This window comes from Pseudochaenichthys georgianus, chromosome 18 (genome assembly GCF_902827115.2).
Source record: "Pseudochaenichthys georgianus chromosome 18, fPseGeo1.2, whole genome shotgun sequence".
Taxonomy (NCBI): domain Eukaryota; kingdom Metazoa; phylum Chordata; class Actinopteri; order Perciformes; family Channichthyidae; genus Pseudochaenichthys; species Pseudochaenichthys georgianus.
The window spans coordinates 103,221-130,513 of record NC_047520.1 but is presented as its reverse complement, the minus strand read 5'-3'; the positions used below and the strand labels follow the sequence as shown (position 1 = coordinate 130,513).

Sequence of the window (27,293 nt, the reverse complement as noted above, 5' to 3'; positions counted from 1 at the left end):
CCACGTTCACACTGTTCCATCGTCTCACTCCACGTTCACACTGTTCCATCGTCTCACTCCACGTTCACACTGTTCCATCTCGTCTCACTCCACGTTCACACTGTTCCATCGTCTCACTCCACGTTCACTGTTCCATCGTCTCACTCCACGTTCACACTGTCCATCGTCTCACTCCACGTTCACACTGTCCATCGTCTCACTCCACGTTCACACTGTTCCATCGTCTCACTCCACGTTCACACTGTTCCACGTCTCACTCCACGTTCACACTGTTCCACCGTCTCACTCCACGTTCACACTGTTCCACCGTCTCACTCCACGTTCACACTGTTCCACCGTCTCACTACACGTTCACACTGTTCCACCTTCTCACTCCACGTTCACACTGTTCCATCGTCTCACTCCACGTTCACTCTCACTCCACGTTCACACTGTTCCATCGTCTCACTCCACGTTCACACTGTTCCATCGTCTCACTCCACGTTCACACTGTTCCATAGTCTCACTCCACGTTCACTCTCACTCCACGTTCACACTGTTCCATAGTCTCACTCCACGTTCACTCTCACTCCACGTTCACACTGTTCCATCGTCTCACTCCACGTTCACACTGTTCCATCGTCTCACTCCACGTTCACACTGTTCCACTCTCACTCCACGTTCACACTGTTCCATCGTCTCACTCCACGTTCACACTGTTCCATCGTCTCACTCCACGTTCACACTGTTCCATCGTCTCACTCCACGTTCACACTGTTCCATCGTCTCACTCCACGTTCACACTGCTCCATCGTCTCACTCCACGTTCACAATGTTCCATAGTCCTCACTCCACAGGCTGAGATACTAATGTTATTCTGGTTGTACAGACCCTGTGAATTTCGAATTGAAATTGTCTCCTTGAACTATATCCCCCCCACTCGTTGAGTGAATACTTTTTGGATGCTTCCAAAACGCTATGATTAGCCTTAAACATGATTTGTGCAGTTTGGAATTCTACCAGGTCTGTGAATTTTAATAATTTTGACTGCAGTGAATAATGTGGTTAGTGTGATCAAGGTATTTGGCATTGTGAATGATTTGGTATGGCTTGTTTCTGTAGATAGATACTGCATGTATTGAACTGTTGTAGTTATAGCCTCAGATTCAGCAGTCAGTCAGATAGGGTGAGACTAGTGAACAGAGAGAATGCCAAGTGATTTCTGATCTAGAACTCGTTTTACTTTGTTTAGTATGGAAAATGCTTCTTGACAGCTTTGATTGTACATGTTTTATGTGTAATTCCAACTTATTGTGTTGTCTATTATTACCCCAAGACATTTAACTTCATGGACTCTTTCAATCTCAACCCCATCTATTTGTATTTGCATTTGTGTACTATCGTTTACCGAACAGCATTCATTGTGTTTTACTCAAGTTTATTTTGTCAAACCATGTTTTTTAATTTGTGCATTTCATTTTCTATGTTCTCCACTAGATGTTCTAAATTCCCCCCAGAACAGAATATATTTGTATCGTCTAGCCTCAAACAAAACTAGCCTCAGTACATTGGATACTCTACAGATGTCATTGATGTACAGTATAAACAATTTAGGACCCAACACTGACCCCTGGGGGACACCACAAGCAATGTACAAACATGAAGAACAGCATTTCCCATCTTTACATACTGCTGTCTATTGCTTAAATAGCTTTTAATCCAGTCTAAAACTATACCCCTGATACCATACCTTTCTAATTGATATACTAGGATGTCATGGTTGATTGTGTCAAAAGCTTTTTTAATATCTATACAAATCCCTACTGCATATTTGTTGTGTTCAAGGGCATCTGTGATATCCTCAATTGATTCCACGTTGTGATTCACTTCAATTAATGATAACTACAGAGCTTGCTAACAGCAAGGCACAAGGCTACTTCACTCATTTAGCTAATGTAAGATACACAAACTGACTACTTACCCGAGCCCCCACTGTTCTCCGTAATTTTCTCCCGGGTTGTTGTGATCACATGACTGACAAAGCCGTGCTCTGAAAGGCCAGAAGTCGGTTCGATTGCATTCAGGCTCGATTGCTTATCCTGTCTGAGTAGCCCGGATGATGCTGCATCGCAATTTTGGACGTCGAATTGTGTACACCAAAATTGTCCATTCGAATTCTTTTAACTTGAATTTTTGGGATCTGAATTTGAACATTCAAATTTGTTTTACTTGAATTTTTACATTTTTATTTCACATGGGTAAATTCGGAGCAAAAAATTCAGATACATGATTTTCAAAGTAATTATTTTCAATGCTATAAATTCGGTGTCTGATAAAATTCAAATACTTCTGTCTCTTGTTTGCTTCCATACTTTTCGGCTAGCCTCCTCTCGCAACAGAGAGTGCAATCTACTGTTTCACCATAACATATAGGGGGCGCTGTTTCACTCTTTGTAAAATACTCAGTGAGAATGGGGGAGAGATGGGCCGGCAGAATAATTACCGAAACTAAACGAAGTGTTTTTATTTATTTATTACAATTATAACTACAATCCAGAAAAACAGGGGAAGCCTGGCTTCCCTTGGCCTCCAGGAGAAAACACCACTGAGTTCAAGGGATAATTCTCACCCACCTCTTGCTCTTTCCCTGCACTTGTATATGTGCCAGTTGAGCTGGTTCTTCCAGCAGCTCAACTCTGTCTGATAGTGCTTGTAGTCAGGGCCGTTTCTAGCTTTTTTGGGGCCCTATGCAAGATGCTGTTTGGGGGCCCTAGTTTTTACAGTTTTTTAACTACAATGGGGGGGATTCCGAAGCCTTAAAGATGATCTGTGGAGATGCATCAATCTGTTACACTTTAATAGGAAAACAGGCTAATTTCACGAAAACCAAGCAATTGAAAATTACAAAAAACGATATTAAAAAGGTAAACAATAAGGCTCCTCTATGTCAATAAATGCAGGAGATGCAGCATTTACTCAACAATGTTTAATTTAAATTTTTCATCTTCCTCAGACGTCACTCATTGGCTGACAGCCCAACGATGATTTGGACTTTATTTACCCAAAAACCCACCCCCAGCTTTGCTATCTTTGCAGTTTAGTCGTGTTTATATCCTACATTGATGTGTAAGCAAACACAGCGAACACAGGAGGGGGCTCGGCTGTCTACAAATAAAGACGGCTCATTTGAATTCTCCCCAAATATATTGAGGCTGAACCTGAACTTTGAATTCTCTGCTCCCATCATAATCTTGGCAATCTTGTTAAAATTGTGAATGCAGAATTGGAAATACTATGTAACTGGTTTGCAGTTAATGAATGATTCCTTAATGTGGCCAAAACTAATGACATGTTATTCAATACAAAGTCTGAGAGCAGAAATGACTGCATGATACGGATTTGCAATACAGAGATAGAGAAAGTTAGTGCATGTACATTTTTAGGACTGCTTGTTGACGAAAAACTCAATTGGAAGCACCGTATAAATTATGTACAGACTAAATTGTAGTATTTTGTATCATACTAAGAACATTCTTGAAGAAAAGATACTCTTTATAACAGTCTATTTCTCCCTTACCTTTAAATATGGGGAAACACGTGCTCAACAAATCTACAAAAAATAATAACATCCCAACAAAAAGTATTACGAATAGTCTGTGGTGTTGGTAAATATGAACACACAACTCCCATATTTAAAAAAACTCAATCTATTAAAATGTGTTGAGATAGTACAGCTTAAAACAGTACTGATTATTTTCCATAAGAAATGCCTACTAACATTCAAAAGCAGTTCCAAACCACAGCGTGAACATACGAATGTAAAAAAAGTCACTTGAAAATAAGTGTTCACAATGTTTATATACAATTATGCATGTATTATTATTATTATTATTATTATTATTATTATTATTATTATTATTATTATTATTATTATTATTATTATTCATTTGCCAAGTACATATATAGTATTTCCATTTTCAAAAAAAGATAGTGCTATGCCCTAACTTTTGTTTAATTTGTTCTCCTGTTTTCTTTATTTCTTTGTACTCCTTCATTTCTATACGTTTTTGATGCAATAATGCCGATGTTGTATTAGGATGATGCAGAGGAGGGCTACTTTCCATAAGATACGCTTCAGCCCTCCCGCTTCTACTCATTTTGTTCATCTTTGTGTGTATGAATTATACTTCTTTTGTTTTTTGGATAAAAAAAAAGTACTTTCAGCTTGGGGGGCCCCCTAGTGGCCGCGGGGGCCGTATGCATCTGCATAGTCTGCCTATAGGAAGAAACGGCCCTGCTTGTAGGGTTAGGGTTAAAAGGTCTGTCAATTTGCGACATTGATATGCTTCACCTGCGAGTGACCTCACTTTTTTTTCTCTTGCCTTCTCTGCTCCACCTCTTTCTTTTCGTTTTCTTTGATTTGTATCCATGTTTTTACATTCTCCATGTCTGCCGCGGCGTCGAATCCCTTCTCTTTTTTAAAGGGCCGGCCTTCAGTGGCCCTTGACGACCGGCCGTTCTGTGGTTCTCCAGATTCTACAGATGGCCAGTCCGCCCCTGGCTCCACCACACACACACAGTCTGTGGTTAGTACTACTACACACACATACTAGTTCTCTCAGGTACAGAAGTATTTCAGTACATGAAGTAGTTACTGTCTGTTCTTGATCGAGCAAAACAAAAAGATGTAAATAATGCTTTTTTAGCCTCGGACAGAGTTATTGCCACGTGGTTCATCGATTCACCTCTCAAGAAGTTTGATTTGAAAATCTCTTAGAAAATATCCACAGAACACACGATGTCCTCGTAGCACCAACGCTGTGTAAAAGCGCCCAAGTCCCGATGTGTTTATAAAAACGATGCTCCAGAGTCTGGCTCTGATGCTACAGCCAGGTCGCTTTGCCTCTTCCCCTTTCTCTTTCTCACCCTGTGTCTCCTGCTTAAATAAATCGCCATTTTTGCTTCGCCAGAGAGGAAATTCAGAAGCTGCCACTTTCCTTGCTCGTCTTTTGATACGGAGCCCCCATGATAAAAACACTCTCGGTAAAAGCTATTCTAAAAAGACTAGAAGCCGATGTTAAAAGAGAGAAGAACCCGTGAGTCTCGTGACTCTGTGAGAACATGGAGCACAGTCTCTCTAAAACCACAACATGGACTCTTGTTTAAAACAGCAGGATTAATAATGGAGATAAAAGAATTACAGGCGATGGCTCCGTGTAAGATTCTCCACTGTGGGCCTGGTCCTCCTCCTGCACCCAGCCTGTTGCTCCACACCGCGGAGGCCCCGTCCTTCAGCACACTTGTGTTGTGTCAGCTGTGTGGGTGGTCATTTGTCCTTGGTTTGCGACCTTGAGCAGGGGCCGGTCAGCTCTCCGAGCCCTGGGCTCAGGTAGATCTCGGGGAAAGGGTCTGCTGGGTCCGGCTTGGCTCTTCCCTGTGCGTAGCTCCTTAAAAGTCTTCTGCCATCAGGGGAGAGGATCTGGCTCCGGAGTCGCAGGGTCCTCTGGGCCACCCGGACAGAGTGCAGACCCAGCAGAGAGCCCAAGGCCCGGGCATCGCTCAGCTCCGGCCTCACTGCATCCACCAGCTGCTGAAGGCACAGGGTCTTGGATCGGCACAGCGCCACCGTCAGGCCGGGCGTTTCGCTGCTGCTGACGTCCAACAGGCTCTGTGAATGAGAGGCTCTTTGACAGCCAGCGCAGAGTCAGTCTTTGGACTTCTTCCTTCATTAAAACACCCTGATGAAGAGGAGGTGGCCCACTTCACCTCAACATGTTCCATCAGGTAGAAGCAGAGCAGCCTCCGGCCCCAGGTCACTCACGCGCCGCAGGATGCAGCTGCTCACATCTCTCCACACCAGACCAGCCGGTTAGATACCTCTGTGCTAAAAGTGGCTGTTCGGCTGGCCAGGTGCATCAGGCCCTGCCCCCTCCTCTCTGGATACAAACAGCACCCCCTGTGGCACCCAGTAGACCCTCCCAAAAGAAATCCACCAACTTCTTTTGTATCTGGGCTAGTAAGCCTGAGGGAGGGTCCACACAGGTGAGCCTGAGGGAGGGTCCACACAGGTGAGCCTGAGGGAGGGTCCACACAGGTAAGCCTGAGGGAGGGTCCACACAGGTGAGCCCGAGGGAGGGTCCACACAGGTGAGCCCGAGGGAGGGTCCACACAGGTAAGCCTGAGGGAGGGTCCACACAGGTGAGCCTGAGGGAGGGTCCACACAGGTGAGCTGGGAGGTGTTGTGGTTCAAAACGACTCCCCCCTCCAGTCCGTCTCATTAAAAGCGTCGCTGTGCGTCTCTTGTAAAAAGAGGACATCGATATGTTTGATATTTGCAGTCTGAAATATGAAAGCCCTCTTTCTTTCCTCTCTGGCTCCATTTAGTTCAACTTCCCGCTCTAAAGTATCCATTTCGAGTGAGATGTTAAAAGAAAAAAGAAAAACAAATAACTTAAACACAGAGGTTTTTAAAATCACCCGTTTGCCTCCTCACTTTAGTAACCGTTCTGTCTGTAACCGTGCAGCTCATCCCGGACGGCTCTCTCCGGATCACGACTTCTTGCTGAAACACGAACACGGACGAGTCTGGAATATTCTTCACTGATTACGTGATGTTGGTTTTTTGTCTGCACCGGGTCATTCATCATTTCAGCCGAGTACATGTTTGTGTTGGCTCCTGCTCAAAAGACCTGGCACCTCGCTGCCAGACACTCAACCATCCCACTCTCACCTGTTCTTGCTCTCTTCCTTCCTTTCCCTCCCTCCCTCACTCCCTACTTTACTGCTTTGCTCTCTTCCTTCCTTTCCCTCACTCCCTCACTCCCTCACTCACTGCTTTTTGCACCGGTTGGTACATCCTTTTTATTTCTCCTGCGTTTATAGCAGTCTTTTTTTAATTTGTCTTTCCTGCAGCGACCTCCTCTTCCTCCACCTCCTCTTCCTCCACCTCCTCTTCCTCCACCTCCTCTTCCTCCACCTCCTCTTCCTCCACCTGCTCACCCGTGTGTTCTTCTCCTCTCCTGTTTTGTCCAAATGTGTTTCTATATCCTCCTCCTGTGTTTTACTGACTTCACCTGTCCCTATTTTCTTTTTCCAAATCACCTTCTGGTTCATTCATTATTTCAGGGGTTTTTCACCATTTGTTTTTGATCTTTTCCCCCCTTTTCTTCTGTTTCACACAAAACCACCACCTCATTGTCCTGGACATAATCACCCACACCCTGTGCAACACCACCGCACCGCAAGCCGGGCACAGCAGCAGAACCGCGCTGTGCAGCGCGCCCTCGCCCGCTCCGCGTCCGAGACGGCACAACTCGCGCCACCGCCGACTGCTCAGGAGTCAGGAGCAGCGTTGCTGTCAGCAGCAGCACCCGCCACCGGAGGGGGGCCCCCCACCACCGCACCGTGGGTGACACCCCTCCCTCCCTGTGTAATGGAGCAGCAGCCACCTGCTGCTCCATTACACAGTCCGGCCCTGGCACAGCCGGTGGTCCCGGCGCAGCCGCGGACGGCCCAGCATGCGCGTCATCCGGACCAGGCGGAGCCGGATCCCCGCGCCTCGGACAGGCATTCACGGTGTGCCCCTCCTCCCACAACCAAAACACTTCATAACTGATGATGTTGCAAACATCACAGTCATAATCATCTACTAACGTAAAAACGGAGGTTAAGCTCCGCATTCCGATTGTTAGTATCATACTTGTGTGCGCTGAGTGTTTCAGTAACTGAGACTCACATCCAGGCCTTTTCACTGGAGACACAAGTGTCCCGTGTCTGGACAGTTCTCTGCGGACTGGAGGAGCTCATCAGTTATGAAGGGAGGGACATTAGACAGAAGCATCAGCGGCTGAACCTGCACTAACATCTCTCTCCCCGCGATGCCCGTCTCGATGACGCGGTTCACCTTCTGATCCAGAAAGATCACCACGCGCTGCCGTGCCCGACCTGCTCTCCCACAGCCAGCCCGATCTCCTCCACAGTGCATGGGAAGCCGGCTGAGATTTTAATGCCGTGCTTCCACGTGAGTTTGGCAAACTCCCCATTTACCATGGCGTCAGACGCCGGCCGGCGAGACACCGGCGGGAGAAGCCCGCAAACACCCCGCGAAGCACGAAGAGTTAAGCGAATCAAACCACCACGGATAAACATATCATAAATAAATATTAAAGGAACAGCCATTACACCAAAATAAACACACACAAAAGGTGGTGGTTTTGTGTTATACGGAAAATATAACACAAAAGTCTCGCTCTTCTCTTTCTCTCACACTCCAAAATCTCCCAGCATGCACCAGAAGAAGAAGAAAAAGAAGAAGAGGAAGAAGAAGAGGAAGAAGAAGAAGAGTTGATCTCATTGCACCAAGAAGCAGAATGAAGGACACTTCTCTCCTGCTCCGTGAGTAACCCTGCACACATGTCATGCTTCCAGATAGGAGGGATGAAGGATCTGTTGATAGATGAGAGCCAATGGGGTGAATGTTCTGAAGCAACGTCTGTCCTGAAGGCAGGACTGGTGTTTCTGTCTGAAAGCAAGAACTTCAAACTAACAGTGCTGTGTTTCCTCTGCAGTGCTGAGCTCCCTGCTCTGCTGCCCAGCAGACGCTGCAGGTCAGTACCCTTCAGGTTCTCACGGGAACCCTGCTGCTGTTTCTCTCTTCCACACACACACTTTCTCTTTCTAAGGATGCTTCAAAGCTACATTTATTTGGTGTTGAACATTTATCCTGTTTGAGTGTTTGGTAACGCCAGGGCCGCCCCTGGCCAACTTGGGGCCCCAAGCGACATTGTGAGGTGAGGCCCCCAACCGACAGGAGTGAAACATTTAATTGTATAAATACTATGTTATTTTATTATTGTAATATAGTCGAGACAACACATGCCTTTGACATGCTCCAAAGACTGATATTTCTTAAATCTGTATTCAAACGTAGTTCCCTCTGTCAGCAATGCATCACCAACTACGCGCACATTGCTCTCAGTATTTCTCTGTGTTGTGGTCACCCTGACGATGACTGTTAGGAGTTAAGGGGAGAGGCTGAGCGTCACCATGACGATGACTGTTAGGAGTTAAGGGGAGAGGCTGAGCGTCACCATGACGATGACTGATAGGAGTTAAGGGGAGAGGCTGAGCGTCACCATGACGATGACTGTTAGGAGTTAAGGGGAGAGGCTGAGCGTCACCATGACGATGACTGTTAGGAGTTAAGGGGAGAGGCTGAGCGTCACCATGACGATGGCTGTTAGGAGTTAAGGGGAGAGGCTGAGCGTCACCATGATGATGACTGTTAGGAGTTAAGGGGAGAGGCTGAGCGTCACCATGACGATGACTGTTAGGAGTTAAGGGGAGAGGCAGAGCGTCACCATGACGATGGCTGTTAGGAGTTAAGGGGAGAGGCTGAGCGTCACCATGACGATGACTGTTAGAAGTTAAGGGGAGAGGCTGAGCGTCACCATGACGATGACTGTTAGGAGTTAAGGGGAGAGGCAGAGCGTCACCATGACGATGACTGTTAGGAGTTAAGGGCAGAGGCTGAGCGTCACCATGATGATGACTGTTAGGAGTTAAGGGGAGAGGCTGAGCGTCACCATGACGATGACTGTTAGGAGTTAAGGGGAGAGGCTGAGCGTCACCATGACGATGACTGTTAGGAGTTAAGGGGAGAGGCAGAGCGTCACCATGACGATGGCTGTTAGGAGTTAAGGGGAGAGGCTGAGCGTCACCATGACGATGACTGTTAGAAGTTAAGCGGAGAGGCTGAGCGTCACCATGACGATGACTGTTAGGAGTTACTGTAAGGGGAGAGGCTGAGCGTCACCATGACGATGACTGTTAGGAGTTACTGTAAGGGGAGAGGCTGAGCGTCACCATGACGATGGCTGTTAGGAGTTAAGGGGAGAGGCTGAGCGTCACCATGACGATGACTGTTAGGAGTTAAGGGGAGAGGCAGAGCGTCACCATGACGATGGCTGTTAGGAGTTAAGGGGAGAGGCTGAGCGTCACCATGACGATGACTGTTAGGAGTTAAGGGCAGAGGCTGAGCGTCACCATGATGATGACTGTTAGGAGTTAAGGGGAGAGGCTGAGCGTCACCATGACGATGACTGTTAGGAGTTAAGGGGAGAGGCTGAGCGTCACCATGACGATGACTGTTAGGAGTTAAGGGGAGAGGCAGAGCGTCACCATGACGATGGCTGTTAGGAGTTAAGGGGAGAGGCTGAGCGTCACCATGACGATGACTGTTAGAAGTTAAGGGGAGAGGCTGAGCGTCACCATGACGATGACTGTTAGGAGTTACTGTAAGGGGAGAGGCTGAGCGTCACCATGACGATGACTGTTAGGAGTTAAGGGGAGAGGCTGAGCATCACCATGACGATGGCTGTTAGGAGTTAAGGGGAGAGGCTGAGCGTCACCATGACGATGACTGTTAGGAGTTAAGGGGAGAGGCTGAGCGTCACCATGACGATGGCTGTTAGGAGTTAAGGGGAGAGGCTGAGCGTCACCATGACGATGACTGTTAGGAGTTAAGGGGAGAGGCTGAGCGTCACCATGAAATGTGCAAATTGACATAAAAATGAATAAAAGGGGAACAAATGCTCCATGTTTTTTAGGCTGTAAACTTGAACTGTTATGCGAGCCAACTAGACAGACAGTCAGGCCCCCCCCCCCCCCCCTCCCCAAATGCAGACACTCACTATTTAAGTGGGGGGAACTCACCTCCTCTAGGGGGGGTCCGGGGGCATGCACCCCCGTGAAGACTTTTGTTTTTTAATATTGAAGTTAAAAGCATCAATCTGGTGCACTTTGAGAGCAACATTAGGAGATATGGATACATCTCTCAACACCAGATGAAACAGAACTGTAAGCAGATTTTCTTTTTCTTTATGGATATTTTACAAATCACTCCCCTTTCAAACTCTATTCTTGTTTATTAATAACAACTTGTTTGTACTGTCAGTATTTTATACCTGTTTTTCACCTGTTCTCTTATTTTTGTATAACTAGAATGATCATATAGAGGTGTGCCTTTACCTCACTGAGCTGAGGCTATCAGAGCCTCTCAGTCTTTCAGGAGAGAGCTCTCTAAAGCCCCCCCCCCCCCCCCCCCGCGGCCGCTTACACAGTACATTCCAATGTTAATAAAAGCACACAGAAGCTGTGTACGTTTTTTGGGAGTTTGATTTATTTTAAATGAACACAAATACAAAATTAAAACCTATAATTGCACACTAAAACCATTATTTCAAAAAAAGAACAATTTCACATAAACCTCTGGTTTTTCTGGGGCAGTTCAATTTGGGGGGTGTGCCATAGTTCATGGGCGCTGTACGCAATATAGGCGTAGTTCTGTTAGTATAAGATAATAAGATGTACTTTGTTGATCGAAAATCGGGAAACTGTGTTGTTATGAAATGTAAAACTTTTTTTATTTTTTATTTCTAACTCTTTCTTTTTTCTCCACAATTTTCGGCGCCCCCTATGGGTCGATGCGCCCTTAGCATTCGCCTATAGTCCCTATGCCGAGGGCCGGCCCTGAGACAGTTTATCACTCTTCCTCCTGTACATTATCAGATAAAAGGCATCACAGACTTGAATGAATGTTAAATAAAGAATGCTGGAAATAACTGCATCTCCATTGGCCTGATGCTCTGCAGAGACCGCCTTCTGCATGTCGTGAGTTGCAGCTGATGCTTTAATGGCAATCGGCAATTTGACTCATCCAATAACCCACCTTCCAGTGATGCTCTAGGTTCTTCATGTTTTGTTTTTTCCCTCTTGCTCGCTCCGGACTGAAACTGTCTTTTCACCGACATCTCTTCACCTGCACTAGTGGCCGTATCAAAGCCGTGATTGGTCAGATGTCGATTCATTGCAACGGTGTCAGGTTACAGACGTGCTCCCCTTGTCACCTCTCGCGTGTCAGCGGGTGCGCGGAGAACTGCGCACAGCAGCTGAGGCCCTCTGGGCGGGGCCCCCTGCGCAAGGCGGGGCCCCATGCGGCCTGCGTGATTGGCCTGTAGAGAGGGGCGGCCCTGGGTAACGTCATGAAACCACTGTCTCTGAACACTCTGACGCCTGAACGCCTGCAGTCAGTAAAGCTCACAGATCTATGAATACATGTGAGTGGTTCTTCCAGTGTCTGCTGCCATCTGCGTCATAGCAACCAGATGCTGCTTCCCTTCACGAGACCCTCACCCATCCCACCTTTCAGAACTCTGTACGCATCAGAGGACCCAACCCTACATGGTCTGTCTGTTTGGAGATGTTTGTTCTGTCTCTGTTTGAAACGTTGAGAAGGTGAATTGCTCTTGACTCCGGGTTCAGCCGTCGGGCCTGTTGTGATCTGAACTAAAGACGAGTCCATGGACAGCAGTGGACTTGGCCGCGTGAGAGACGGGGCAGCTTTAAAATAACTCTGTAAACACAATGTGTTGTTTGTATTGTTGTGTGTTCGGCCTCTGGGGTGAACTGCAGGTGTTCTTCCCCTCAGGATAAAGAGGTCACTAAACCTAAGCACACATGGCGCTCACTGCACTTTGAATATTGCACCAGTCCACATCGTGACTCTGATAGCGTGTCCGTGAGTCGAGCTTCCCTTCTTCCGTGATGAGGGTCGGAGCAGCAGACGCTCCTGAGAGAATGAGAGCTCGCTGCGTAACCGGTCAAAAGAAGCTCTGGGAACTTTATTCTGGACGGGTTTTATTTTCTAACTTTGACTCTGAATCCAACAACTCCCCACAGCTCGTCTGACGGTGACTCCCAGCAGCTCTCAGGTGTTCGGAGGAGAAGTGTCTCTCTGAGATGTGAGGACGCCTCTGAGGGATGGACTGTGAGGAGAAACACGAGCTATGGGAACAGAGCTGAGTGTGGAGTCGACTGGGGAACACCTGCTGGTTCCTCCTGTGCCATCGGCTACACTGACCCTGTGGACAGTGGAGAGTACTGGTGTGAGTCCACAGGGGGATCCACCAGTGACACCGTCACCATCACCGTCTCCGGTAAGATCAGCCTCTCTGTTTCCTCATCAATACTAAAAACACTCTAAGAAGTTCATCAGAAAGAGGAAGCTGTGCTAACCACAGGGTGCAGAACACACATTCTCACACACACTATCATCCACTATGATACTCCTCAGTACAGTCTCATACTTTAGGGACTAACACAGATTTATACAGTTTATTTTCTTCTATATTTTCATAATTTAATAAAAATGCACTTTTGAAAGTGTCCTCTTTTGTTCTGAGACTCCAGGTCGGTCCTCACATGTATATCAGAACAAAGAACACACACACACACATTCCTGAGGACCAATCATTACCTTGGCTCCGTCTGATTGGCTGTTGCAGGTCTTGTGATCATTTGATGGTGTGACGTCTTCTCCTATTTCAACAAGCTGAAATGAACAGAAAGGAAAAAACATTGATATCAATTCAACCTCATGTTTTAACACAAAATGAATGCAGACGTGATTCATGGAAGAAACGTGAAGAAAACGCTTCTTTTCTTAAATCTTACCTCGAGTGGGTCAGAAATATAGAGTTAGCTTTGGATGGTAAGACGATAAATGATCGTTCTTCTCACTGGACTCATATATATAATAAAGTCTTTTTAAACCGTGTGGAACGGCTTAAAAATCCCTCCTATTTCCCTAGTTATTAATTATTAATATTGATGGATATTATTATCAAAAGCTCTTTTATTTAATTATATGTTACTAATCATTAGTGAAGGTCTGGATGGAGAGTTTCAGAGTTGATGAAGTTCAGATTGAGGAAAGGATCTACGTATGCTAAGCTAACTGACGCCATATAGTCACATTGTCCAAAGTCGTTATAACTGATACTTTGTGAGGTTTGTTACGTTATTTTTGTAAAGTGTATTTTAACGTGAGTAAAGACCATTGTTCTACAGGGCGTTTCAGACTTCAGCGTGCTAACGTTAGCTTTTCAGTTAGCTACGCAACAGCCTCACTTGGCAGGTAGTGGGTTCATTCATAATCTCTGCCATGTGTAAGTTACTGATCACCTTCATTCTCCATCTGGCTCCGTGTTCAGGTGGATCAGTGATCCTGCAGAGTCCTGCCCTCCCTGTGATGGAGGGAGATGACGTCACTCTGACCTGCAGAACAAAGATGGCCGACCCCCCCTCTGCTTATTTCTACAAAGATGGCGTCTTCATCAGGAATGTGTCTGATGGTCACATGACCCTCCTCCATGTCTCCAGGTCTGATGAAGGCCTCTACACGTGTAGAGTCCAGAGTAAAGCGTCTCCAGAGAGCCGGCTGTCTGTCTCAGGTGAGGAGCTTTGCTTTGGTTTCAGGACTCGTTGTATTTCTGTAGCATAGCATACACATGTAGCCTTTCACAAACATCCAATGGGATTCCTCCATTGGATTTTGGATTATTACAGAAAATGATCTGCCATAAAATAAAATAATCTTGATAATTCTAAATTCAGTTGGGACTTATTCCTGCTGTAAAGCCTAATATCAGGAATTACTGTCAATCTGTTTCAACCTGAAACACGAATACCAAACAGATCAAGATGGACGGTGACATTTTTATTTCTGTGCTTTTAATTATTTGTTTGTTCTTTTTAGAGAAACACACCACCACTACCAGCTCTTCCTCTTCCTCTTGGATGCTTCCTCTTGCTGCATCCCTCTCTGTTCTGGTTCTGCTGGTTCTGGTTGCTCTGGTTGTTCTGGGGCGACGATGCGCCCGAAGGAAACCTGAAGGTCAGACACAGAACGACACAAGTCTCACATTGTGCAGAAGCTCAATTTAAAAACACATTTTCCAGGGGAATTTATTGAAACCAAAAGAATCCCGTTTTCATTTGGAGCTGGTAAAATTATGCAAAACACGGAACACATAATTCGTCTTAATTAAGAAAGAGATGTTATTGAATCCAAACGTAATAAATGTTTTTGATTAATGCATGAAGAAACACGAATAGATGCACATTTAGCTACGATGTTAGCTTAGCATAGCTCAGAACAACCCGATCTCCATTCAGAAAATATTTAAACATGTGTCATCATACGGACTGACCTGAAAAACAAGGACTCAGAATGAACAACAATAGGTATATTAAGTTGAAATTCTGCATCATTTTTATATGTTTATTGCAATTAAATAAAAAATGTTTAGTTTTGGGTTCTTTCTTCAGTCAACATGTGAATCCCAGAGACAGTTAACACACTCAAACATTGCATGTGTGTCTGTAACATTTGAGGTTTAGTGTTCGATTCATAATGCATTTTAATATATATATATATATATATATATGTATATATCACTTATATATTACAATGTAAGTGCTTTTGACCCTAATTACCAACTGTCTGCTGAAGACAAGGACAACTCAAAACAATGCTTAACATATTCCTTTGTGCTCAAATTGTGTTCAAAGTCAAAGTAATGTTTGGTCCTTTGTGTTTGCTTTCAGCCGCTGAAGTGGAGAAGGGAGAAGACGTCACATACAGCGATGTCAAGATATCCCAGAGCCGGGAGAAGCCAACCGGACAGAGCCGAGGAGGCCGAGGTAATGATTGGTTCTGAGGGACAGTGTGTGAGTTCTTGTCCTTAAGAGGACACTTAAGAACAAGACCATTTTCTCTTAAATCAGGATCTTTTAGAAGGGAATAACATCTGTAAAGTCAATGTTGACTGGTCCCTAAGGTTTCAGACCGTAGTGAGGTGTAGTTCAGTGGATGATAGCGTGTGTGCTGTACCTTGTGGTTAACACCAGCGAGCAGCTCTGAGCTCGTCCAGTTTCCTCTTTCTGATGGAACACTCTTCAGACGTGTTGACCTGCACGCGCTGCACTGCAGGGCTGCTAATAACAATAGAAATGATATGAGTAGATTATAAATATGCAACACTCTGATTACATACAATATATCATTGTAGTTGCACATGCATGCACACATGTGTAGTCTGTCTGACGTACCGACACGTTCATTTGGTCAACATGTCGACATTCCTGATGAAATCTAGCAACTGTGGTTGCTAAGTTTCCATCGCAGTTGTTGAAGCTATTTTCCGCTTTCCAAGAAGCAGAAGTGTAAAGAAGAACAACGTTTTCACATCTTTCTTTAAACGAGACGGAGGGCAAACAGGGCGGGAATGAGAGCGGCAATAGGGCCGGCAGGTGTCGGAGCTCAAAGTGTTTCAACAACGTTTCAGCTTTGTGCAGAAACACACACTCACACGTCTCCATGCTCTAATGTTCAAACAGCTCTTTATTGTTCTCATGCTGCCTGTGCTGCAGCACCTCTTCTCACCCTCTGTCTGAAACCAGAGCCCAGTCTGCTCTGGTTGGTTAGCTGGCCGGCTCTGTTGTGATTGGTCAACCAGCTTAGAGATGTCCCGCCCCCACGTTCATCAGGTACAATGTGTTGGAGCGCTAGCCAATAGGAGCACGAGTGTTCCATAGTAATAATAATAATAATAATAATAATAATACATTTTATTTTTAGGCGCCTTTCATGACACCCAAGGACACCGTACAATTTAAAAATAAAAAAATAACTAAATAAAAAATAAATAAAATAAAAGCTAAGAGGCAACAGAACAAGATAAAAACACAAACAGGAAATCATGGAGGAGACAGTCAAGTGGACACAAATGAAACATATAATGGGGGGCACTACAGTGAGTAGGCAGATTTGAACAGGTGGGTTTTTAATTGGGATTTGAATAAGGTGGTTGCGTCTGACTGTCGGATGTGCGGGGGGAGGGAGTTCCAGAGTCTGGGAGCAGTGCAGCTAAAAGCCCGAGCAACCCATGGTGACGAGGCGTGGGGTGGGGGCGGTCAGCAGACAGCAGGAGGAGGAGTGAGAGGGGGGTGTACTCCTGAAGAAGGTCAGCCAGGATAGGGGGGGGCCAGGTTATGAGGGCTTTGTAAGTGAGCAGTAGGTTTTTGAAGTTGATACGGGATTGAACGGGGAGCCAGTGGAGTTGGATGAGGATGGGGGCGATGTGTTCGGAGGCCTTGGTGCCGGTGATGATCCGGGCTGCAGAGTTCTGTATGATTTGTAGTTTATTGATGAGCTTGGTGGGTATGCCTGAGAGGATGGCGTTACAGTAGTCGATGCAGGACGTGACAAATGCATTGACCAGGACTTCAGTGTTCGATTGAGAAAGGGATGGGCGGAGTCTGGAGATGTTGCGTATGTGGAAGAAGGCAGTCCGGGTGATGTTATTTATGTGAGGTGCAAATGAGAGGGAGCTGTCCAGGATGCCACCAAGGCTCTTGACTTGGCCAGAGAAGGGGATGGAGTGGCCATCAATGATGAGGTTGGAGGCAGGGGAAGAGGAGGTTTTGGAGAGGGTGGTTTTGGTGCCAACCAGCAGGGCTTCGGTTTTGCTGCCGTTGAGTTTTAGGAGGTTCCTGCTCATCCAGCTCCTGATGTCCTGGAGGCAGTTGGTGAGAGAGGTCGGGGGGAGGGCAGTGTTGGGTTTGCTGGAAATGTAGACCTGGGTATCGTCGGCGTAACCGTGGAAATGGACATCATGATGACGGAGGATAGTGCCAAGGGGGAGCAGGTAGACAATAAACAGGAGTGGACCCAATACTGACCCCTGAGGAACACCATGTGAGACAGTGGAGCAGCTTGACCGGTGGGTGCTGAGACGGACATATTGTTCCCTGTCTGTGAGGTAGGACGAAAACCATGAGGGTGCAGTACCAGTGATCCCGATGTCCGCCAAACGCCCGATAAGCAGTGTGGCGTGATGTCACTATGTTCAGGAAGTAAACAAAGGACTTTTTACATTTCTAATGAAGTTCTAAGAACTACAAATCAATAGTGTAAGCACCGACATTACACCCTACATTCCCGCTCTGTGTTCACCCCCCGTCTCGTGGGTCAGTTTGTCGTTTCTTTCCGCGCTGCTTGTAAAACACAGCAGGCTCATTTCCAGAGACGTGCTGATCTCATCGAGACGTTTGGGTTTTTCTCTCCAACGCCCCGTGTATTTTAATCGGGGCGGGCAGCTCTGTGGTCGCCCATCTTCCTGTTTCAGAAGAACGCCTTTCATGGTTCTCACGTACATGAACAGTCACACCATAGCAGCGTTATGAATGTCATCAGGGACGCACAGGCGGTTTGGGGAAGGGAGCTCAAGTGAGCGAAAGAGCACTTCCCATAATCATTTATAGAAAAATGTTTTAAAACAAAAAGTTAAATATAGTTGCACGTCTGACTTACTGAACAATTTATTTGAATACCCTCAAACAAAAGAGCAGCCAACAATCCAAATGAAGAAGTCACTGTTTGAGGACATGACAGCTAAAAGATCACTTCTTCATGTACTTTCAAGTTTTCTTTCTCTCGAATGGAAAGAAAACTTCCAAAGAACACATATACAGTACATGGTGTTCGTGTTACTGCATGTCCGAATTCATCTTTAGATGTAAAGCTAATCTGCATATTTAAATAGTGACTGGACGTCAGTAACTATCTGGGGAAGTTGTGATGTGTCTTTCGTTTTATCCGCCTTGGTGACTGCATGCAGATTAGCGCTTTTAATCAGGCCTAGTTAACGCCTTTGCATATCAAAGTGGCGATTGTCAATCAATCAATGTTTATTTATATAGCCCAATATCACAAATGTTACATTTGTCTCAGTGGTCTTCACAGTGTGTACAGAATATCAGTATGACAATACGACACCCTCTGTCCTTAGACCCTCACATCGTACAAGGAAAAACTTCCAAAGAAAACCCAGTTTAAAGGGAACATGGGAGAAACCTCAGGGAGAGCAACAGAGGAGGGATCCCTCTCCCAGGACGGACAGACGTGCAATAGATGCCGTGTGTAAATTGAAAAGATAATACAGATTGTGATGACGTTATTAGAGACACACTTGACTGTGTTCACCTGTGGTGTCTCCCTTAAGGTCAGTAGGGGAGACACAGCATTCAGGGGCGCCGCCAGGGATTTAAACACCAGCACATTATTTACTGACACCGAGCGGTGAACATATTACACCGTGCAGACGTGCAACAGTAGAATCCACTATTTGATATAACACTAACGTTCCTGACAATAGAGTGCCACAGTGACGGAAAACCCTAATCAATAGATTTATGATTAGAAAAATGATAAAAGTAGGGTAGACATGTGGAGATTATCCGATTATCTCAACCACAGCCCTTATTTCCAGCTATTTTCCAAAACCCTATGGAGACATCCTGCTTTTTGTCGAAGGAACCCATGCGCAGCTTACTTCCAGGTTTTAGGACGCGTCGCTGCGGCTCTCCATAGACCTCTTATGGTGTCCATGCCTTTTTAATAACATGTTTCAATGGAACATTCATAAATCCAAATAAATATAACTTAAATATACATGGCTTCTTAAATTAAAATAAAGTGAACATTAACACCAATATTATCATTTTTAAAATGCTATAACACAAAAATTAACATAAGCAGCAGATTATTTTATTAAATATACCAACTACAAAATAAGCGGGTATTAAAGTGTAAACGAACAACAAAACGGAAATGGAAATGAAAAGGCCTGATGGTGCTAAATCAGAGCCTATTACCTGTTCTCAGTCTTTTTCTCATCATGCATCTGGTGTGTAGTGATCAGGTAGGGATACAATACCGTTACCATAGCCTCGCCCTTTAACAGTTATCACGAGCCCTGGCTCAGCCTTACTCACCAGGAGCCCAGCGCCTAGCCTTCTTACCGGCAAAGTCACTGATCAAGTCCTTGAAGTCCAGCTTTCGAGCCAACTGGCTTTCAATGGACAGCATGGCAAGACGGCAAAGCATTATGGGGGACAGGGCTGCTGAGCCTAGAGATGGATCTGTTGGTCCTGGCTCCAGGGGGAGGGCAGTGGCGGAGCTGGGGGTGGCCAGCTGAATCCTGGCCACCCTATTGGCCACCCCAAACACTCTCACCACGGGCCAAACAATTTTAGAACATTAAGAAAAAAATGATTAAGGGGTATGACACCGAAGGAGGCCGGACCAAAACCGCGACGCAGACGGACCCGGTGGAATCGAGGGGTAATGTAGGCAGGGGCGCCGTAAAGGGGTGAAAAGTTAGGACGATTCTAAGGGCCCGTGACTTACAGGGGCCTAAAAATGTTTAGAACATTAAGAAAAAATGTTTAAGTAAGCTTTCATCATTCATATTACATAGTATGTAAAGCGCTTTGAGGGGTCTTAAAGACTGGATAAAGCGCTATTAAAGTACAGTCCATTTACCATTTACCATTCATCAATAATTAACATTAATCACGTTATATTGATAATGGCACTTTCTAGCAGAGAGTGAGAGCATGTGAGGAGCAGGGATGCTAGTACTTACGTGTGAACATGTCTCAACGACTCACAAAGTCAGGCTTTCAAAGAGAAAAGAAAGGAGAGAAGAGAGAGAGGGACTAAAGGGCGACAGTAGTCACCCAGTTTTTCAAAGAAAGGGTGTGTGGTCTATGAGTGGTGGAAATGTGTCTGTTAGCTAAGCTTAATCCATTGTAAATAATAATTCTTATGTCTTTTACTAAACTGACATCAAGTTCTGTTAATATCTTCACAGAAAATTCAGAGGTTTTTAATTTCACTGCTCTTTTAGCTGACATTTAATACATGCAGGTACATTTTTGCAGGAAATGCAGGAACGCACTTATTGTAAGTCGCTTTGGATAAAAGCGTCAGCTAAATGCAATGTAATGTCATTTTTAGCAGCTATTCATACTAAATCAGTTGTCCCATGTAAGGATGGATCTGTTGGTCCTGGCACCAGGGGAGGCCCTGGTGCCAGGACCAACAGATCCATCTCTAGGCTCAGCAGCCCTGTCCCCCCATAAGGCTGAACCTGAACCAGCTTTTCTCCCAACTGAAGGAAGTGAGCAGCATTGTGTTGAATGCCATGCCACACATCTGAAGGGAGACTGGAATACTAAATATATATATATCAAAACAAAAAGCTAACATCTCATATTCAATTACACATTTCAAACACGGTATGTTTCCACATATTTAAGTTATATTTATTTGGATTTATGCATTCGTGTTGAGAATGTTCCATTCAAAAATGTTATTATTAAAAAGGCATACACCATAAAAGATGACTATTGAGATCTATTGTCAGGAATGTTATATCAAATAGTGAATTATACTGCAGCAGAATGTTACAGTCTGCACAGTGTTATATGTTCACCGCTCAGTGTCAGTAAATAGTGTGCAGTTAGTATTGGACTACAAGATGGATGCAAGCCTGTACAGGTCATTTAAAGCATCAATGAGTGGGTTGGGTTCTGGAGGTGTGGTTACAGCATTGTGCTTGGTTGCTGGCCTGGGCCTGGTGGTGGGGCCCAATGTGATATCTTTCCATGGGGCCCAGAACCCTGGCGTGTCTGCTCCAGAGGGCAGGACCTATAACACATTGACTACCCAATAGCATCGTGAGGCTGAACAAAAGAACCGTTTGACTATGTAAATGTAGTCTTTTAAAAAAACAAAAACATTTACTGACTTTTTTAGGATAGCTTCAAATAATGTTGTAACATTAGAACCGGGGGCCTTACAGGGCTATTGTTTATTGTTATTTACTTTAAGATGTGTATTCCAAACCAATCATTTGATTTAAAAACTCTTCTTTAAATGATGTGTGTGTGTGTGTGTGTGTGTGTGTGTGTGTGTGTGTGTGTGTGTGTGTGTGTGTGTGTGTGTGTGTGTGTGTGTGTGTGTGTGTGTGTGTGTGTGTGTGTGTGTGTGTGTGTGTGTGTGTGTGTGTGTGTGTGTATTCCTGATGACACACTGAGAGAATGAGCTCATCGGGCTGCTGATCACCATAAGCTAAACAGTCTGTTTATTGCATTACAGTTGTATAATGTAAGCTTCGTTGATACTTTGCCGGCGGGAATACGAAACAAATAGTTAGATATACTGAATATAATTTGATGTATTCCACCACTTAATCCCAAATAATGTAGAGGTGTGTTTTAGGTGTTCAGCCCCGAGCCTGTTTTCAGGTCTCAGGCTCGAAAATGACATTCCCAGAACAAATGACCATATATTCTAAAAGGGGAAAATTAATAATCTTTTTTCTCAAAGTAATGATAAATCTGTGAGTTGGATGTAGAAGAGTCAGAATCAATATAGATGTTTTTTATTTTAAAGTAAATTCAGATTGAACATGGTAAAAAACTGTAAATGATAGTGTCCGTCCAAAAATCAGTTTTACTTATAGTGAAAACTACCCTAGGATGATGGGATGGTAGACTAACAGCTTTAGGAATCCAAACTATAACATATAATAAGTACCCTGAATCAAGATCGATGCAAAACAAGTGAAATGTGACCTTTTTGAGAGGTTTAGCAAAAAACCCCACTTCTAGGGTCAATTGGGTGGATTTGGCCTGTCTCTGGCCCCCTTTCGGAAAGTTCCACACACACACACTCGTAACCAAATAAGGAGTGAGAGTGACGCGTAGCAAAAACCGGAGCTGCGACACACTCTGGTGGCTACCATTAGCAGCTAATATTTATTCTCCGATTTGTGCATACATTTTTATTATGGATTATCAATTATTATCAATAATTTTTCAAAGTGACACATTGGATTAACCTATGGAGTAACCTTCAGCCGCATCTTTTCTCATTTGAATGCCATTGAAACAACTGTTGATCAGAGTACAGCTAAGGTGAGCATATCTCCGTGTTTTGCTACGTAAAGCTACGTCGTGTGTTGTCTGTATTTGCTTGCCCTGTCGCGAGTTCTGATCGCTCAGTGATGATACTTATATTCCATGTTTTGATTAATGGACCGTTAAAAAGAGACGCAAATAGATGAAGATTTAGAATTTAGAATTTAGAATCTTTCAACCCTAATAACCAAGTTTCCTGCAATATACAATCATGAGTATATTTATGAATTAGATTCTTGTAATCTCACCTCAATGCCCAATATGTTCATCCATTAGTGAGCTTTTGATCGTTTCACATGAACATTTTAGATTTTAAATGTTTCTTTCATATTGTCCTAAAAGTCGATATTAATCAAGTTACATGTTTATTTCAGCCGCTGAAGTGGAAATGGGAGAAGACGTCATATACAGCGATGTCAAAACATCCCAAAGCCGGAAGAAGTCAATCAAAAAGAGCCGACAGGGCCAAGGTAATGATTGGTTCTGAGGGACAGTGTGTGTGTGTGTTCTTGTTCTTACATCCATCTGAGGACCATCCGGAATAAAAGTCCTTAAGAGGACACGGAAAATAAGATATTCTCTTAAATTAGGATCTTTTAGTAGGGAATACAATCTATAAAGTCAATGTTTACTGGTCCCTAAGGTTTCAGACTGTAGTGAGGTGTAGTTCAGTGGATTAGAGCGTGTGTGCTGTACCTTGTGGTTAACACCAGCTAGCAGCTCTGAGCTCATCCAGTTTCCTCTTTCTGATGGAACACTCTTCAGACGTGTTGACCTGCACACGCTGCACTGCAGGACTGTTAATAACAATAGCAATAATATGAGTAAATTATAAATATTCAAACTAACACTCTGATTACATACAATATATAATTGTAGTTGCACATGCATGCACACATGTGTAGTCTGTCTGACGTACCGACACGTTCATTTTGGTCAACATGTCACATCTCCTGATGAAATCTAGCAGCTGTGGTTGCTAAGTTTCCATCGCAGTTGTTGAAGCTATTTTCCGCTTTCCAAGAAGCAGAAGTGTAAAGAAGAACAACTTTTTCACATCTTTCTTTAAACGAGACAGAGGGTAAACAGAGCGGGAATGAGAGCGGCAATAGGGCCGGCAGGTGTCGGAGCTCAAAGTGTTTCAACAACGTTTCAACTCTGTGCAGAAACACACACTCACACGTCTCCATGCTCTAATGTTCAAACAGCTCTTTATTGTTCTCATGCTGCCTGTGCTGCAGCACCTCTTCTCACCCTCTGTCTGAAACCAGAGCCCAGTCTGCTCTGGTTGGTTAGCTGGCCGGCTCTGTTGTGATTGGTCAACCAGCTTAGAGATGTCCCGCCCCCACGTTCATCAGGTACAATGTGTTGGAGCGCTAGCCAGTAGGAGCACGAGTGTTCCATAGTGATGTCACTATGTTCAGGAAGTAAACAAAGGAGTTTTTACATTTCTAATGAAATTCTAAGAAATACAAATCAATAGTGTAAGCACCGACATTACACCCTACATTCCCGCTCTGTGTTTACCCCCCGTCTCGTGGATCAGTTTGTCGTTTCTTTTCACTCTGCTTGTAAAACACAGCAGGCTCATTTCCAGAGAAGTGCTGATCTCATGAACAGTTAAACCATAGCAGCTTTATTATTGTTTTATTAAATGTATTATATTACATGTAACTCTGATGATGTGTTTCACCGTGCAGAGAGCGATCCAGCTGCAGTTTACTCTGAGGTGAAGAAGAAGAGAGACGTCTGTTACGGAGAGATCACGATCAACACAAACGGGAGGAGAGGTACACCAACAGATGCTAACTGTTCCCTCTGCTTTCATTCACTATGCTAAGCTAAGCTAACAACGTCCACTGAACACTCACACAAGAAAGAGCAAAAGAGTCATTCCTAAAATATTCCTTTAAATGCATATACCGTGTGATATTAACAAAAAGAGTTTTACATAACAATGTAAACTTTGTATACACCATATATTAAATTAATATATTAAAACGGATAAAAAAAACTATAAATAAAAAAAAATCTATTAAATACTGGGATTTAAAATGATTAACAATGTATGACTTAATTATTATGAGCTCAGAATAAAGTCTTTCATGAAGCTTTTAGTATAAAAACATACTAAATAATACATGTTAAATAAAGACAAATATTTGTTATACAAATTAAAGTTTTACAATTTTGCAATTTTGTTATTTCACCAAATAATACCTTATATTGAATAACTATTATAGATTAAATCAGTTCAGTTAGCCCAGCTCTGCAGAAACACAGTTCTAAATGATTGCAGATATAAATATTATGTTATTAAAGCAGTGACTTCCTGTTTGCATGTATATTTAATTAAGTTTCTCCTGTTTTTAGCAGAGATCGTCCCCGAGCCGGACGTCCTGTACTCGTCTCTGAAGTAAACCTGAAGAAGAACTCCTCTGGACATCTTTTTATTCTGTTTTACTAGTGACTCTATAGTGACTTTAAAGTGACTCTATAGTGACTCTAAAGTGACTCTATAGTGACTCTAAAGTGACTCTATAGTGACTCTGTAGTGACTCTAAAGCGACTCTAAAGATATATAAAAAAAAATATATATTTTAATTCTGTCACACAATTTGCTTGACTAAGTATTTCATTTCCATTATTTTCATTTGTATTTGTTCCGCTCATGGTACGCGAAACCCAATGTACAATAATTGCCAACAAAACATGTCTCTACAAACGCCATTGAGCGAAAAGGAGCAGGGAGAAGAAAACAATCTTATGTGACCTGCCCCTTTCTAAAAAAACAAAATAAATACAATAGATGGTCTGTCCTTCATATTTCTTATTCACAGCCAAACGTAACAGTATCAAAAAATACTTCTTTCCCACTTGACGGTTAAGAAAAACACAACACATCACATGTATAAGGAAAAGGAAAAGTGCAACCACCCTCACCCGAGTCCTACTGGAGAAGAAGGTGGAAAGCGGCGCATCATAATAATATAATATACATAATATAATAATAATAATAAACGATAGCATGGGACCTGCAATAAAGAAATCACAATATTTAGCAATGCGGACCAGAGTACACAGACGTATTCACATTCTGCTTCATATAGTCCCATCTTTCTTCATTTATACAATTATAATTACATATACAATTTCTTTAGATCCTTCTGTTGAGGATTCCACCATTTACACCAACCACCAAAATACACATTTGCTTTATAGTAGTCCTTGCATAAGGATGCTTAAAATGAATGTTCCTTCTGTGGTCTTCCTTGTCTGATCCAAAAGCTGTTGTAATATGCTGGTAACTTTCTGCTTTGTGCCCTGAGCATTACTGATGATGTCTGCAGCTCAGCTATGTCTTTGAGTTTCAAGAGTCCTGACCCTTCAAAACCAGTCTGGTTGGTGTGGAGTCAGCTTTATGAATTATTCGTACTGCTCTTTTCTGTAATATTGACAATGGCTTGATGTTGCTCATGTACGTGTTGCCCCACACAGTAAATACAACATGGCAAATGAGTGAACAGTAAACCTCCTCAATGCCTTGTGATCTAAGCAAATACTTTTCCTTGTTTAGAACAGAAATATTCCTAGACACTTTGGTTTTAAATGTGTGATTTCCATGTCAGGTTTTCATCCAGCGTCACACCTAAACATCGATATCAGAAACCCTTTCAATAAAAACTCCATCAATGGACAGTGAAATGTTTTTCATCTTTTTTTCTATTCGCAAAAACCATAAACTTAGTTTTATTCAAATTTAGGGTTAACTTATTTTCATCAAACCATCTTTTAAGTTTGACCATTTCGTGTCCAATACACTTTGCTAAAATGTTTAAATCGTTCTCCTGAACTAAAACAATTGGTGTCGTCTGCAAACAACACAAATTGCAATAATGTTGACGTTTCATATGTCATTGATGTACAAAATAAAAAATGTAGGCCCTAAAACCGAGCCCTGTGGGACGCCACATTCTATGTTGTCATACACTCCGGTGTACTACCAGCAAATTGTACATATTGTTGTCTGTTAACTAATAACTTTTTAACCAATCTAGAACTACTCCTCTCACACCTATTGTATGTATGTCATTTAGAAATTAATAGGTTATGGTCTATGGTGTCAAATGCCTTTTGTTAAGTCAATAAATACACCTATTGTGTATTTCTTCTTTCTATAGCTGTTGTAATTTCTTCTGTTATTTTTATTAAAGCTGTAGCATCTATTTTTTCCTAAATCCATACTGACTCTGACTCAATAACTCGTTTCTTTCAATACAATTATCACATTTTGGACAAACAATTTCTCAAGGACCTTTGAAAACTGTGAAAGCAAGGACACTGGTCTGTAGTCCAGTAAACTGTGAAAGCAAGGACTCTGGTCTGTAGTCAGTAAAGTGTGAAAGCAAGGACTCTGGTCTGTAGTCAGTAAAGTGTGAAAGCAAGGACTCTGGTCTGTAGTCAGTAAAGGTGAAAGCAAGGACTCTGGTCTGTAGTCAGTAAAGTGTGAAAGCAAGGACTCTGGTCTGTAGTCAGTAAAGTGTGAAAGCATAGGACTCTGGTCTGTAGTCAGTAAAGTGTGAAAGCAAGGACTCTGGTCTGTAGTCAGTAAAGTGTGCAAGCAAGGACCTGGTCTGTAGTCA

At 43.6% G+C, this 27,293-nt stretch overlaps 2 protein-coding genes across 4 annotated transcripts in view; one reads left to right on the top strand and one right to left on the bottom strand.

Annotated features, from left to right (window-relative positions):
- LOC117463656 (neural cell adhesion molecule 2-like) overlaps positions 1-27,293 on the bottom strand; it is a 74,489-nt gene that overhangs the window by 11,405 nt on the left and 35,791 nt on the right. The window lies entirely within an intron of this gene.
- Positions 7,656-25,538, top strand: LOC117463657 (low affinity immunoglobulin gamma Fc region receptor III-B-like). The gene is given in 11 exon segments (XM_071206522.1): positions 7,656-8,095; positions 8,263-8,373; positions 8,547-8,585; positions 12,718-12,759; positions 12,762-12,974; positions 14,031-14,270; positions 14,576-14,713; positions 15,427-15,522; positions 23,025-23,120; positions 24,351-24,440; positions 25,024-25,538. Coding segments are annotated over 10 exon segments (1,026 nt in total). The 5' UTR covers positions 7,656-8,095; positions 8,263-8,348; the 3' UTR covers positions 25,071-25,538.